Source organism: Lagopus muta, chromosome 7 (assembly GCF_023343835.1).
Source record: "Lagopus muta isolate bLagMut1 chromosome 7, bLagMut1 primary, whole genome shotgun sequence".
Classification (NCBI taxonomy): domain Eukaryota; kingdom Metazoa; phylum Chordata; class Aves; order Galliformes; family Phasianidae; genus Lagopus; species Lagopus muta.
In genome coordinates this window covers 48,611,966-48,628,233 of record NC_064439.1, presented here as the reverse complement: position 1 = coordinate 48,628,233, position 16,268 = coordinate 48,611,966, and the positions used below count along the sequence as shown (strand labels likewise).

Here is a 16,268-nt window from a genome sequence, read left to right as displayed (position 1 = left end):
GAAAGGCTTAAACCATTTGTTGTTCTCTCTGTAGCAGCAGAAACCCAGAGGTGGCTTGCTGGGATGATGGTTATGCCCACCCATTTAACAACTGCTGTACTTTGTGCTCTTTGCAAAACAGATCTTGCTGCGGGAAGGTTGCAAGAAGATTCTTGTTGCTGACTCTCTTTCTTTGCTGAAGAAAATGCATCGAACTCAGATGAAGGGCGTTCTGGTAGATGGTGGGTACAGCAGAAACGTGGTGACTTGAAGTCTTTTCTGTTGCTATAGACCTAAGCCATGTGGCAGTCCATTTTGAAAGCTGCTAGAAAACCTGAGTATTACTTCTTTTTTGTAGAGTGTAAATCTTATTTGTAGAGACGAGATCCGTCGTGTAGCTTTTTGTTTGTTCAGTCTCTGCATTGCTGGCAATATGTGGCATCCTGCAGTTTGTCTGTAAAGGTGGGAAATGCTTTTCAGTGCCAAAACAGGTAGTCAGGTAATAACATCCTGCAACAAGGTAGTTTTTAAAAATGGTTGAAAATATTTTGTGAGGATCTGCTGATGTGCATGAGCAGTTCTGTGATTTATGCAAGATGTGTGTTTATACCAGGAGTGATGGAAAGACAGAAGATCAGAGCTTCTGCTGGAAAAATACAGCAGAGAAGTCAGGAACCCATGTTATGCTGCCTTTTTTATTTGAGCTTGCCTTATGCCTCTACTGCTCTGATATTGATACAGCTCCTGCTTCTTCCTGCACAAAAATCAGAGAATCTATGATGAGTATCTTAAGTAAATACTCTAAGATCGAGATCAATTTCTGTGATTGCAATGTGTAAATACCTGTTTTATTTAAAAAATAAAATAAAATAAAATAAACAGGTTGTTAACAAAATGTTAGGGATTTATTTCCTTTTTTTTTTCTTTTTCCAGAGGAAAATATCTGTGAATCATGCCTGTCTCCAATACTTCCTGCAGGTAGGACGCTTTTCTGGAAGAAAAAGAGACTATTTTTTGTTTTTAAAGGAACTGCTGTTTGCTGCTATTCAGAGAAATGTGTAATACTCTCCCTTGATAATCACTGTATAAATTTTGGTCTCCTGTGCAAAGCTTGCTTATGAATTCTGATTTGGGAATGGAGACCAATCTGAACCTTTCAACTTACTTTCTTCTTTACTCATGTGTGATTTTTTTTACTTCCTGCTTTGAAATTGTAGAACAGCTTTAATCAGTCAACAAGCATATTCTCAGAGTTTATCAGAATTGTGGAACAAAACAGATCCCATCAAATTTTGTTTAAATTTGTCCTGTGGTTTGGAATGAACTTGCAGACTATAAACTTGTATGTGGTATACTTCTTACAACACTTCAAAACATTTCAGAAGTTAGTCTTGAAACTAGAAATTCAGTATCTCATTTTTGAAGGTGTACATTCTGCAAAGGGACTAATTTCAGGAATGTCAATATAGGTGCTAGGCATCTTAAGAAATAGTAGTTTGACCAGGCGAGTGTCTGTCCCAGCATCCTCAAGCAAGAAAATGTAAGACAAACTATCTGGATGCAACTATTCTTTGTTTGCATAGCTGAATAAAATCTTTTCCAGTTATTTAATCTTGTTTCTACCATCTTTTGCTTAAAAAAAGGGAAAAGATAATGCATACAGTTGTACTGTGATTGCATGCACCAACATACAGACCAGAACAGACACCTGGTGCTAGAAAACCTGACAGAGTTGGACATGCAAGTGCCCTGAGAGATGGGTGTATCTGATAAGTGAGCTGAAAGTTCTTTGAATGCATGAATACTGTATGGAGGTTTCTAATTGGGCTAAATATTCATGAATCAAGAAGCACTTACACAGCTTGTTGCCACATTTAAAGCTTATGTCCTGAGAGCACAGACTCTAGTAATACTCAATATTTTGGTTCTCCCTTCACTAATGCAAGAGTGGTTTTTGTTCATGTTTCTTCAAAATGGCTGAATTATTTGGGGGTAGATTATTCTTTGCCCTCCCTAGATTTAACATGTGGCACATTTTAACCTGAAAAATTCAGTTGAAAATGTGTACATCATTTAATAAAATCATAAGGAATAAAAATCAGAATAAAATCATTATGTCACTTCACCACTAGGACACACTACCTGACAGCATCATCCTGTGTCATTTCTATAAATAAGACAGAATAACTTGTAAAATTAATGTGATAAAGGTGTGACTTGATGTTTGTGTGTGTGTAATCAAACAGGGCTATGACTGTAGCCCCCAAATCCTTTGTTCCATTGTCCTTTTGTAACGGATTTACCTTTCTCTTTCCCAGATGCATCCAAGTCCTTCAACGTGGTGGTGTTCCACTGCAGACACATGTTTCACAAAGAGTGTCTCCCAGTATCTAACACAGTAAGGAACCAATCTTAATCTCTGTCACTTCTGCCAAAGACAAGAAGACAATTTCTTTATCTCATCTTTGGGGAAGGGCATGGTTCTATCAGGGATTATTTTGTGATTGCAGTTATTATTTTTGATGGTACTTTGTAATAGTATATGACTAGGGAAAGGATATTTCGGACTGCTGCAAGCAAAATGTATCCAGTGTAGAAAGAAATTGCTGCTGTTTGAGAAGTTTTATAACCTTCTTCTGTCTAAATTTTCAATATATGATGCAACTTTGAATAGTGCAGGGAATATGACCCGTTTGAATTTCCTTAATTCTGCCCTTTGACTCCAGAACAACCTGCTTTATTCTATTCAGCATTGTCACATTCCTAAACCTATCCATGACTTCATCGATAGGCAGCAGCCTGAATGTGAATAGTAACACTGGGATGAACAGTAGCAATTTTCACTCATCTTCTCATGATGAATTGATTATATTTGTCTGAGACACTTGTTTTCTTTTTAATTTCCAGGTATCTTCTGTCCAGTTCTGCAACATATGCAGTGCCAAACACAGAGGACCAGGAAGTGCAATCCTGGAGATGAAGAAATAGCAGCCCCCTAGCTCTCCATACCAGTCTGTAACACCAAGTCTGTTAGGACCACTGTAGTTTCTGTTAGTCATCATTTCTGTAAATAATTCTGAATGTGATTTAAAACTGATTTCTATAAGTTATCCTGCTCAGTGAACACCTTCTGGAAAGGGAAAATGTGAAAACCTTTGCTTAGTAGCGCTTTGTTACACAATTCATATTCTGCTGTTCCTGTGCTCAGCTTATTCTTTACTTAACTGTGGAACTGAGAAGGCAAATAAAAAGACAGGAAAACAGTCTGAAGATTTAAGTGTTTCACAGATTGGCAACGTATCATGGTTGTGTAAAGAAAAATCAATGAATTTGAATTCTTACTAGCAAACTTGAGATCCATGAGGAATCTGACTTCTTGACGTGGGATTACTTGAGCATTTGAAGGTGCTGGTGTTCTGAATTGCATATTAGATTGACAAACTTGTTAAATTTTAATTCCATTCTTCCAGATCGTACCTCACTTGTGTGGCTACATATTCATAGTTTGTTAGAAAATGGTCACTTTCTCAGTCTTCACAGTGCAGCTAGGTTTGTGCCATGTTGAACCCATGCAGAGACTTTTAAGTGTTAGCAGCAGACCTTAATACTTATAAAATAAGTGTAGTAGCGTTGTTTGGCTTCACAGAAAAAAATATGGCCTTTCAGAAATGAGGCCTTGAAGATTTTCTTTTGTTCTCAGGAACTCAAAAGAGTTCAGTTAAATAAGTCTCTTTGGATGTTAACAAAAACACCTTTATTTTTAACTTCAACATCCCAAGCTGATCTTTCAGAAAACATCATCTGAAAGTGTGGTCTCTTCAAAATGTTCCCTGATTAAATTAAATAGATACAGGCAACCCTTTGAAAAGTTACTTTTCAAAACTGCAAATGCAATTTTTTAGTCTCTGTGGAAATACATTATGTCACCGTTGGGTTATGATGTTTGAACAAGTAGTTAAAATCCATTTGGATGTGGTTCTCAGGGACATGATTTAGCAGAGGGTTGTTAGAGTTAGGGCAGTGTGGTTGGGTTATGGTTGGACTTGATCTTTAAGATCCTTTCCAACCTGAGCAATTGTATGATTCTATGTTTTAAGTTTTGACATAATGCCATATTAATACAGAACTGTAAAACTGGAACACCTCTAAGTTCTTCTTTACCTTACTTTGATGTAGATACACTTTAAAATAACACATACTATAAAAAGCTGGATTTCCAATTTATGTTAATTCATGATACTCTTGATATCCCCCAGGCTGCTGACTGAGCTGCTCTCCTAATCCGATATGTGCTTTTGTTGTCCATGTGTCTATCCACCCAAATTTAGGTGCATTAGCAATGCTATGATCTACTTCACATGGTTACAGAATAGATCTCTTTAAAAATAGCAGTAATACTCTGTCACAAAAATACAGTTATCTGTGGGGGGGAAAAATGGTGCAGACTATTTGTGAACATGCAGTAGATGAAATTTTTGGCCAAAGAAGGGCAACAAGGCTTGTGAAGGGCTTGGAGAATATGGCCTATGAGGAGAGACTGAAGGAACTGGGGCTGTTCAGTCTGGGGAAGAGGAGGCTGAGAGGAGACCTTACTGCTCTCTTCCAGTATCTGAAAGGTGATCGCAGCGAGTGGGGCTGGTCTCTTCTCACTGGTGACAGGATGAGGGGAAATGGCCTCAAGTTGCACCAGGGTAATTTTAAGTTGGAAATCAGGAAGAACTTCTTTACAGAAAGTGTTGTTAAGCACTGGAATAGGCTCCCCAGGGAGGTGGTTGAGTCACCATTCCTGGATGTGTTTAAAAACCGTTTGGATGTGGTGCTCAGGGACATGATTTAGCAGAGGGCTGTTAGAGTTAGGGCAGTATGGTTGGGTTATGGCTGGACTTGATCTTTAAGGTCTTTTCCAACCTGAGTGATTCTATGATGCTAAGTAACAGAACATTGTGAACTTTGTAGCACAGAGCATCATCTTCATACATCAAAGCCCCCATAAGAATTACTGCCTGGATCTGTAGCAGTTCATTTTCAATGGCTAGTACACATTCTCAGTATATTGTTCTCTTTTCCCTTCTTTGTTCCACCAATTAGAGAAGTTGCTTTGATTCCCTGTGAATGAAATGCTGCAGTAAGCTCAAGGGTTGTTTCATCATGGATTTTGAGCTCTTGCATGTCAGAAGAGAAATTTAAAAACTTTTAAAATCATTTTGTCAGTAACTCTAAACAGCTTTTCTATGTCATAGCCTAAAAATTGTCTGTGCAATACCATTTGCTGTCAGCTTGCAGGAGGAGAAAAGTCAAATTGCTTTTACGCTGTAATGCCACAAGGTTTTCTGTGGCTCACTTGTGTGGTAATTTACAGCAAGTGTGTTGTTTACTTCAGCTTGACCTTAAATTCCCTAAGGCATTTGTGTGTTCAGTGGCTCAGTTTGCTAGTTTGCCATCTCTGGCAATCGCGTTGCGTTTATACCTTGGCATATTCTTTGCATTATGCAGGTAATTTTAAATCACTTTATGAAAACCTAATCAAAATCTCCTCTAAATCCAAAGCTTCTTTCATTTGGGCTTCAGGGACAACCCTTTTCATGTTCTCGAATTCCGAATCTGCTAATTAAGATTCAGCAAGAGGCTCACGGTCCTGGCTTTGATTCACTTTTCTTCCTAAGAAGCCTTCACATCACAGAAAGTCTGGGGTTGGAGTCTAAAATATTCAGTCACCCAAGAGCTTTTCTTCTGGAGAAGAGTTCAGCCTAAAAAGTAACCTCGAAGTTGCATAACCCTGCAGGAAAGCATGATACTTAGCCAGCCTCACCAGAGCTCATTGAAGATGTTAATTTGTGTGCTGAGGACAGGGTGGATGTTCTCGTGGTAGCTTTTCTGTTTGGGGTTTTCTTGGATGCTCTTTTTATGGCCAATAGACATGTCTGAAGGGGCTGGGAAAACCTCTGCAGATCTTTCTGAGGTCACTGAAGTTGAGAAGTGCGTGATGGGCTTCTGCATCTCCTACAGCTGTGTTTGCAGGTGAGCACTTGTGCCTCAGTGGGCTCAGCTCTTTCACCTGAGCATTGATGTACTGGAATCAGCTGTGTGTGGTGAGTGGGCAAGAATCTGCTGTTTCTTGTTACAAGTCCTGGTGGGTCAGTTAATGCTTCAGGGAGCCATGCTGTGTCCCAAGTGCATCTGTCAGGTGCTGACGTCTGGGAAACCTCAGGCAGGGGGTCTCCAGTGGTGGAACAGAATAAGTTGTCAGCTCTCTAACATACTTAGCCCTTGGGTGTGCTGGGGAGCTAAGCATCTTACACAAGTTTTGTCATCACATTTAGTAGCAGCAGGGTTTCAGTGCTTGGCTTGGATGATGCTTGGCTGTAGAGCAGCAGCGGCAGGATGGGTTTCTGCAGCTATTTTGCAGCAACATTGCTGGTATCACATCAAAAACTGCTAGTTCAGTAGCTGCCAGCTCTGACCTCTACAAACTTCCATTCCACAATAAGAGTGAAGGTATGTTTGACCTTAGGGTAACTCTGCTTATTGTATGCCTTAGGTAAACCCTTCAGACTTTAACCTTATGCACAGCTCCTGTCACTGTACAAGAAGGAAGTTGTGTTCTGTTCTTTTGGGCCACAGTAGTGAAAGAGCAAACGTTGGACTGGTTATTCTGTACTGCTGAAGGCAGTGGCTAAAACTGCCAGGACACAGGAATGCAGGAACAATCTTGTGTTACAGAGCTGTTGGTGCCTTTTTAGATCCACATCATGTTTCTGTTTGAAATACGTGTTTTCATGGGCAGTTCCTGCCACTGGCTTGACTGCAGATGTGTCAAGGGTTACCCTAATGCAGAAAACAAGAAGTACTTCTTGTCTGCTATGTTTGGCAACCAGTGATTTTAGTAGGAGACTGCTGCACCTCTTCCTATGTATATTGCTCTGAAAGTAATGCCTCCTATTTCTTTCCATGGAAACTGCATCAGGTACAAACAGTGCAGTAAGGCTGTTTGATAGAGCAGATTCTCATCTGCTAAACACTGTTTTTCAGCATAGTCACCACTATTAGCTGTGTGTTTTTGCCAGCAGTGAACAGGAGGCTGCATGCCATGCTTGTAGAAACTTGCACTAGAGAAGGTGACCTGCTGTCCCCACTGCTGAAACGCACCACCCACAGCCTCACTGTGCTCACATCCACTCTTTGGTCTGCATAAATGTTTGGCAAGTGTCAGTGAATATCAGTGGGTGCCATTTTTCCCCTCGTGATCTTTTGTATGCTTTGACTTCAGATCCGTGCAGCTTTTACCCATATTTACTGGAGACAGCATCATTATGTCTTCCTCTCCAGAACTCCTCCCTCAAGCAGACCTTTGCCAAACTCTAGCTCTGAGGCAATTGCTGCATTGTTGGAACAATTTAAATAAAACTCAGAAAGCACCAAATCTAGAGAATTACTTGTCAATTATATACTTTGGGGACTGACTTTTTACTCCGTGCCATGAAATATTTATTTTCTCTCAGCATTAGAGAAATCCCCAGGTGATGCTTTTTCTGTTCTTCAAGACAACGCATGCTTTCTTTTACTATAATCAGACATTAAATTATGCTGAAAAGAGGACATCTGAGGTGTCTTGAGATATCAAACGCCCAGGAAAACAGGGTGTGTGAGAAGCTCTAGAATAACTCAAACTGAGTCTTAAATGAACCTTTTGCAGTGGAGCAGGTCTTACTTAGGAGCTGTTCTGTGTTCAGTCTGCAGCTTTCCTACAAAAGCATTTGCAGTCTGAATGGACAGAGCTGCCAGCAGGAGCTGCAGCAGCACGAGTCTGCCAGGAGAGCTGGGCTCTGCTGTGGCCAGGACAAGCTGGCAGAGAGAGAGATGCAGCAGATTAATCAGGGTTAGGAAGCAGCAGGAGCTGCAGAGGGTTGTTAATCTGTTCTTCTTCCCCTTTGGTTTTAGTGTTGTCCTGGTAGGACTTAAATCTAGTGAGGCTGACAAAGTGATGGTGTGTGATGGCTGCAAAGTTGCTTTTAACAAGGTTTTAGCTGGATGGCATGTTCCAAATACGGTTCATACAAGATGCAGGTTTCTCTATTTCTCTGTTTCTGGTCGCAGGAGGGATGAGACACCCAATAAACAGCTCTGGGGAAATGTTTTCAAAAAATGAGCAACCACCCACACATACCACGTATATATATACACAGTAAAGTAGTAGTGCTGAAAGGTGGAGGTGGTAATAATGTTTTACTCAGCAGGATCTGTTCAACAGCAGCTCTTTGCATGTGCTAGAACAAGCACCGCTGAAGCTCTTTACAGTGTCTATCACCAGCTACTAAGAGTCCTCATCTGAAATTTCTTCAAAGTAATGGTGATTTTTAGTTAGAAGGAAACCCAATGTTGGGAAGCATTCTTTTTGTGTCTGTGGAACCTGTAAAGCCAAGCCAACAATATCTTTCTGGCATAATTCAGTTCTATGCTATGTAGATTTTCATTCTTTATGGTGTCTAGAAGCTTCTTGGTGATGCACTGAGGGGGTTGTGTCCTGCTTCCATTATCCCATCCCTTCTCACCCAATATGTGCCTTGTTTTGCACTGTGCAGTGATTTTCCACGGACCTCTAACAGGCTGGAAAAGCAGGCAGCCTGGATGTGCATTCTCCTTGCTCAGTACTTGCTCAGTGCAAGGCACTGCACCTGGCTTATAGCAACCCCCGCTATCAGTATAAGCTGGGAGACAGAGCACAGCACTACCAAAAAGGACCTGGAGGTACTGGTGGATGGCAAGCTGGACACGAGCCAGCTGTGTGTGCTCGAGGTCCGGAAAGCCAACCATAGCCTGAGCTACACCGAAAGAAGTGCAGTCAGTAGGTCAAGGAAGGTGATCCTGCCCTTCTGCTCTGTGCTGGTGAGGCCTCACCTGGAGCACTGCATCCACATGTGGAGTCCTCAGGACAGGAGAGACATGGAGCTGTTGGTGTGTGTCCAGGAGAGTGCCACAAAAATGATCCAAAGAATGAAACACCTCTCGTATGAGAACAGGCTGAGAGAGATGGGGCTGTTCAGCCTGGAGAAGGCTCTGAGGAGACCTGATAGAGGCCTTTCAGTACCTGTAGGGGGTTATAAGAAACGGGGGGATGAACTCTATAGCATGGTCTGTGGTGATAGGACAAGGGGAAGTGCTTATAAACTTGAAGATGAGATTTAGATTAGGGTGGTGAGGCACTGGAACAGGTTGCCCAGAGATGTGGTGGATGCCCCGTCTCTGGAGACATCTGAGGTCAGGCAGGACAGGGCTCTGAGCAACCTCATCTACTGTAGGTGTTCCTGTTCACTGCAGAGGAGTTGAACCAGACGGCCTTTAACAGTCCCTTCCAACTCAGACCACTCCATGATTCTCTGACAGCTAAAGCTCCTGGCAGCTGCCGGCTCTAAGGCCAGAAACGCTGATGTCTGGAGGACCTTGGATTGATGAAGCCTGTGCTGAACTTTGGAAACATGAGGACAGTTTTGTTCCTGCTGAAATCAGTGACAAATCTCCCTTGATTAACTGGGGACAGAATCTGACCCTCCTTACGTAGTAGTTTGTATTATGTATGCCATAAAATTGCTTACATACGGAACCTTTCCTTTAGAGCTGGTTGTGACAGTCTGTAACAGCCTAGAAACATGGAGTAGGAAATTATGTTAATAGTAGAACTTTGTGATCAACTTTAGCATTCGTTGCAGAAGGGATTTATGAGTGTCGTTTATTATTCTAGGAAACAGTGAAAGCCATTTTAATTAATGTCTTCTTACAAAACCAAATTAGAACAAAATTACAAGAGCATTAAAGGAGGTTATACCTTCAGCTGCTCCTTTGAACCATGAGTGTGTTGATGATTGTAGTTGTTTTGCATCTTTCTTTTCATATGCTGCATTGCAGCATTATACTGGAAAGGCAAATACTTTGGGATCTGAAGAATGAAAGTCTAGTTTTGTTGCACAACGAGGTTAGGTACAGAAATGAAATTATCAGGCTTTCTTAAGCTGGTTTTTCTGGATATTAAATCCTTCTTCTCTCCTCCTCTGTCTCACTACAACCTGTTCTTTCATGAAGGCAGCCAGCTCTTAATCAGTGCTGCTGAATGTCCTACAATCCATGCAGTGGCTGGAGGTGAGATGACCTTTCATATTTTGCCAAAGATGAATCTCAGCAAATGGAAATCTCAAACTGGCCACAGGTTTCTGTTGTGCCATTGCTCTTCTTTAACTCTGGCCTAATGCAAATTTTCATGTGTCTCTTTTGTGTGTGGAAAAAAAAAAATGCTTTTTTGTCCATGGTGATTGCAGAAGCAGTTGTTTCAAGAATATTCCTAGTAACTGTTGTCAGCACGTGGTCATGTAAGGGAAATAACCTAAACTAGGCTAAGAATGTTAAACAGTTTAAAGTGTTAAAAGTAAAACCCTCCTGGTAACACTTTGGAATATTGGTTCTTACAGAAGCAGGGAGCATAAAAAGGCAGAGTCCTAAAATACATTCAAGTAAATATGTTGTGAAAAAGGAATGGGTTCCATCTGAATATGGAATGGAGTTTCTAACACTAAATAAGAAGTTAGGTTTTGGTCTAAAATACCCCTAAAAGGAAGTTTGTTCATCTCTGTCCAGAAGACTCCAAAAATAAAGTTATGAAAAGCTATTCAATAAAACAAAAAGACATTTTAATGTATGTATTTGAAGTAGAAAACTGTTGAAAAAAATAAATAAGAAGTCTTAACAGGGGGAAACCCCGGAACCTGTAACCAGGGAACTTAAAGTTCAGAGCAAGGCCTATCGTGTGTCATAAAAACGCTGTTTGGAAGGGATCTTCAGTCATCTAATGCAGGTTTCTGCATGAGGATTTGCTGAGAAGGTATTGCAGAGACACCTTGGTGCCCAGTTCAGTGTCTGTAGAAGTATCAGAGAAAGCCTTATCAGGCAAAGCCGCATGCATTTAGGAACAAATTGAATCCAAGGAGGTAAATAATTGCAAACCATCAACAGGTAATGCAGAATCATCAGTGATTTGAAATGTTATGCCTACTTGTAAAGCAGATTGCCCCGAGAGCTGGTGGATGCCCCATCCCTGGAGACTCTGAAGGTCAGGCTGGATGGGGCACTGAGCAACCTGATCAAGCGTCCCTGTTCATTGCAGGGGAGTTGATCTAGATGATTTTTAAGGGCTGCTTCCAACGCAAACAGTCCTGTGATTCTATGATTCTGCAGTGACAGCCACACAACCAGTGTGGCAGTATGGGATGCAAGGAGTCGAGGAGAACAAAAGGAGCAACGGCAGCAGCAGACCTCAGCCATTCCCAAATTGACTCTGTGTCAGTCAGGCTTAGGGATCATGAGATAACGACATTTTCTGTGCTACAAATGACCACCTCCCAAAACACCTGATCAGAGAGCACAAAAGGGGAACTGACCCCTGATTTTAGCCCTGGGAACTGCACAGAACCTGAATGTTCCAACTGAAGAGACACTTAGTAAGAGAGTCCTTAACAGGAAAAAAGTCAGTATCCTTGCAAGGTGCAGAAGCAAAATAGAAAGCTGTCACAGCAAATGCTTACGCTTAATAAAATGAAATATATATTAAAGTAGCAAATTAAAGCTGTAAAATATTCATAAGTGATACAAAAAAATGCTGAATTCACCATAGTGGGCTTTTAAAAGAATCCTGTCTTCCCAAAGCAAGTTCAGAGCGGCAGCAAAGTGAAGAGACATTTTAGACAGGAACAGATTTCCTTCAGAATGTGAGAGCACAGTCAAGGCAGACAGGGAAGGAGCACTGCATTCTGGCAGCTCACTTGTACCCAGCCACAATCACATGGGCCAAGAGCCAGTGAGAAGCACCGTGCTGAAACTAAGAGCCTGCAATGTAAACCACATCAGCAAGCTGCAGAGGGATAAGGCGACCTATAGGAAAACTGGAGCAGAACAGGATTTCAGCAAAGACAGGAAAATCAAATGAGTTATTTGAAGTGTTATTTATTGTCAAAATACTCAGGCAGAATTCTGAAGCGTTTATTAACAGGGAAACTTGTGAAATTAAGCTATAAAACAGGTGAGAAAAAATCAATGAATAGTATGAAAGCATGAGCATCAGTATGCATTCACCAAAAGCTGTGATGGATCTTCAGACAGGATATTGCTACTGCTCTATGTAAGCTGTCTTCAGACTAAGTCCTGGTGCTAGAAGAATGGAAAACAGTAAATATGCTGCTAACATTTTCTAAAAGGCTTCAAGAGAAATCCATAGGAAAACAGGCCAGTAAATCTCACTTCTTCAGTGGATAAATCAGTACAAGTGCTATTAAAATAGAGACATATGAAGGTATTTTTTTATGTCATGTACTGGGAAAAAGTGAGCACAGGCTATGGAGATGGAAGTTACACCTCATGTTTATCTGAGTTTCTGGAAGCTTGTGATTAACCTGTCAATAACCGATTCAGATGGTAATTGTGATTTTAGATTTGAGATAAACAAATTAAGCTCATCTTAAAGTCTTCCTGTAGGTACTTTAAAAAAAAAACATAGAATAAAATATCACCTTGAGCTGAGAACTGAAGGGTTTCTAATGAAATATCTGTTCAGAACTGAGAAATGATGTCGGATGATCTTTATCCACAGGGATAAGCACCAGGACTCCATCTTTTCAACATAATTAGTGGTGGTCTGGAAAAGGGGAAAAGAAAAATATTTGTTAGCAATCCAGAATAAAAACTTAAAGCTAACTGTCCTACCGGATCTTGTTCAGAGACTGGGCAATATTTTAGTTAATTGTCACCTGGGTTCTTTAACACAAGAGAAAATAGAAATGCAGGGACAATGAAGATTTTAAATTAGATATTGTGACTGAGGATAGAGCCACTGTGTTTAACCATGTCACCACAACAACTGGTGGCAGTCAAAAGTCAAGCAGCTTTTGGGATTAGGAATAGCCTACTGCATTAGCAGAAAGGTCTGCATTTCCTTCACTTCTTAATTCCATGAGAAATCCCAATAACCAACACTTCCATCTCAAAAGGCCATAACAAATTCTAACGAGGCTTCATTGACCTCAGGCTCCATTCAGTGTTCTCAGTCAGCTCATGAAGGGAAGGGAAAGAAAGAAAAAGTATCTGGGGAACTCGCAAACAAATGCTTGCAGAGTAAATTGCAATGTGGGCAATACTTTTGGGAAAGCATGTGACAGCTTCCAAACTCGGGGGAAAGTTTTTGCTATTTGTAATGGCATTTTGGGAGATGTGGGAAGCATCTTTCCAAATATCTTGTGTTTGTGGCCATAATGTTTATTTACCAAAACTTACGGCAATTTAGAGATGAAGAAACACTGTCACTTAACACTATGCCTCCTCCCCATAGGACAAGGATGCTGTCCATGGGTCTGTCCAACCCAGCTTTATGTATTTCCAAGTAGCACTACATTCTCCAGGTCAAGATCAAGTAGAAACTGCCACTACAAACTTATTTCTTCTGCCTCCTTTTACTTCTTGCCCACTACAGAAATAGTTGTGCGTGCTGGAATTGCTGTGACAGGGGATAGCTACAGTGTTCATTGCTTCCAACTGTAAACAATTTTATCCCAGCACTTCTCTCCACTGCTTCTTCCTACAAAAACCTTCCGCTGCCTTTAATAAAAGCTGCAGAAAACGATCATGCCAGGATTATAATGACTCCATGCAAACTGGTCCTCATAGAATTTCCTCTTTCATGTCATTTTCACGAGGTTTTTACAAAGAAGTAGACATAGCTCTTTGCATCTTTTATTTGTTGTGAATACTTCTATCATGTGATTACACTGTAAGAATAGATTTTAAAAAAAAAGAGTAGAAATTATAAAAACAAAGCATAGGTGAGGTTTCAGTGCTGTGTTCTGGATGCTCTATCTGTTGTGCTTCAGGCAGAGCCAGTTTGGTCCTGGCAGTTACACACCTGCTGCTGCCATCAACTCTGCTGGGATGTTTCCAGCATAGTGGCTGCTCTGGGTGTAAATAAAAGCCCAGCAAGTGGGGATGAGTCAGGAATAGTCCGAATGACAAGGCTAATGCAGGTAGCTGGTACCTGGGGCTGTTCTCTGTCAGAACAGAGTAACAATACCCAGCCTGAGTTGCATGCAAATTTGCTCTTTCAGATTTTGGACTACATTGGGATCAACTGTGTACAGCAAGAATTATCAAGGCAGAATCACAGTCCAATGGCAGTCAAAATCACGGCAGCGATTTTAAATATCTCATACATTCACCATTCTTTGCAATGCAGCATTTAAGTCCAAGTGAACTATGAAGAACAACACCATAAAATGGTGTCATCTTATCTAACTGATATTCTGATTGTTTTCAGTCATGTGCTTCAAGAAACAAGAGAGTGCTATTTAATCAGCTACTCATCCTCCTCGTGTTGTTGCATTAGTTTGTAAATAAGATTTCTTCTCTGTGTCAGCAGTGGACTCGGGTTGCTGGTAAGCACTCTGTCAGATTGTGGCAATCATCCTGCTTTGCAAACTGAATGAGTTTCACTTGCATTTTTAGAGACTATCTTGGAGGAAAAGAGTCAAAGTGTTTCAGTCAGACTTCTTGCACACTATGCGCTTTGGTTTGCACATAAATCCATTTTTCATTTAATCAATTTCTAACCTCTTCAGGGAGGCAGGAAGATGTGAGGAAACATCCATGGCACATCGCGATCCTTATTTCCTTGCCCAACACCCCGATCCTCCAGCATCACACAAACAGAACCTCTCTGAAGTGACGCTTCCAGCTTCTGCAGTTCTAGCTGCTAGCATTAATAAGTGTGCAACATGCTCTTTTAAGATAACTCTGTTTGTTACCAGCTGGGCCTGCTTTCTTGAGCTTATCCTGTCCTTAGCAGTTCCTTCTCTGCTCCCAGAGGCTGAGGGCAACTGTGCACTACAGATATTTTCATCACTAGCCCTTGTCACCACATGCTCTGTGTCCTTATCTGCTCATTACTCAAAAAACTCACTGGATTATGGACTTTGATGCACAGCTCCTACAATGCACTTGAAGGAGTCTCACTGCCCTCAATGAATTTGAATTAGACCAAATTCACACAATTCTAGATAGCTAACATAAAACCTGTGTGATGGTTCAGCTTTTCAGTTTCTCCATAGGCAGATGCGTTAGCAGAGACCAGTAAGAAGATTTTCCTAATGAATTTAATTATGTGCTTTAGAAGGATTTCTGTAGGTATAGGAAAAAGTATTGCTGTTCTGCTTGATGGCCTTTGTTGTCTTGTCTGGTTTCAAGTTAAGTCAGCTCTCAGGCAGCTGCCTTTCCATGCTCTGTGATGAGTTATGCACAGCATCTCTTGGGATTAATAAATGACTGTTCCTAATATGTTCCTCTCATGACAAATGTTCCCACAGAGTCATAAAGTGTATGGCCTGATTTATTAAGATATTACAGTAAAATATTGTGAATGCTTCTATGAATGCCTCACAAGGGATGCACATCTGGAATTTATGCATGCAGCAGTGTAAATGTCCTGTACATGATAAATCACTGATGTAAAAATTATGGCAACAAAATAATGCTGTGATCTGGTTAGGTGGGACAGGAAAAATACATTATAAGAAAATGTAAACTTCTGAACTGATGGCTTTTACCAACCTTTGTATGGTTTCTTGATGACACCAGCATCACTTCTTCTTCCATTACAATTTATCTGCTACGTCTTTAAATATTCATTGCAGCCTTCTGTCTGAACCAGGCTGGCTGAACTAGATACTGCAGCATCATTCGATATGCACCCTGACCTCTTCTCCTTCCCCTTTTCCAGGCTCTGGCCTCTCAGGCACTGATCTCTTAACTATTTGGTTAGACCTTTATTTTAATCTTCCTTGTCTCTTTTCTTGATGATGACTTTGATTCATCAATCCAAACTTTATCCATCTTAAAATGTTAGCTGTAAAGTTCCTAGTGTGCGGGCTGTAAGTAATTGCTGTCATTTGCCTTATGAGGAAGTGCTTCCATACATTTTTCTAGATGGACCCTAATAAGCAACTGCACATGAAACTTGGGTATTACCAAAGCCTATGTTGCAATTAATATTGTGCTGTGTTGTGCAAAGGCAAAATATGTGGATGTATGCATCGTCTGCTTTGGAGTAAGAAATCCTAAACCAAACTTATTAAAGTCAAAGAAAAAAATTTTTATTGACTTTGATAGGACAATCCTTGAAGACTTAGTATTTCAAAGGATCTTTGTAGTTCTCTATGACTGTAATTAAAAATCCATGAAAAATGCAAGGAATTCCACCTGGTCTTCTA

The 16,268-nt window shown here is 40.7% G+C and overlaps 1 protein-coding gene across 2 annotated transcripts in view; it reads left to right on the top strand.

Annotated features, from left to right (window-relative positions):
- Positions 1-3,242, top strand: part of VPS41 (VPS41 subunit of HOPS complex) — a 104,181-nt gene extending 100,939 nt beyond the window's left edge. For both annotated transcript variants that reach the window (XM_048950663.1, XM_048950664.1), the window contains 4 exons: positions 122-221; positions 913-957; positions 2,298-2,377; positions 2,887-3,242. In XM_048950663.1, coding sequence (XP_048806620.1) covers positions 122-221; positions 913-957; positions 2,298-2,377; positions 2,887-2,967 — 306 coding nt within the window. In that variant the 3' untranslated portion in view covers positions 2,968-3,242. The remainder of the gene's footprint in view (positions 1-121; positions 222-912; positions 958-2,297; positions 2,378-2,886) is intronic.
- The last annotated feature ends 13,026 nt before the right edge of the window (positions 3,243-16,268 follow it).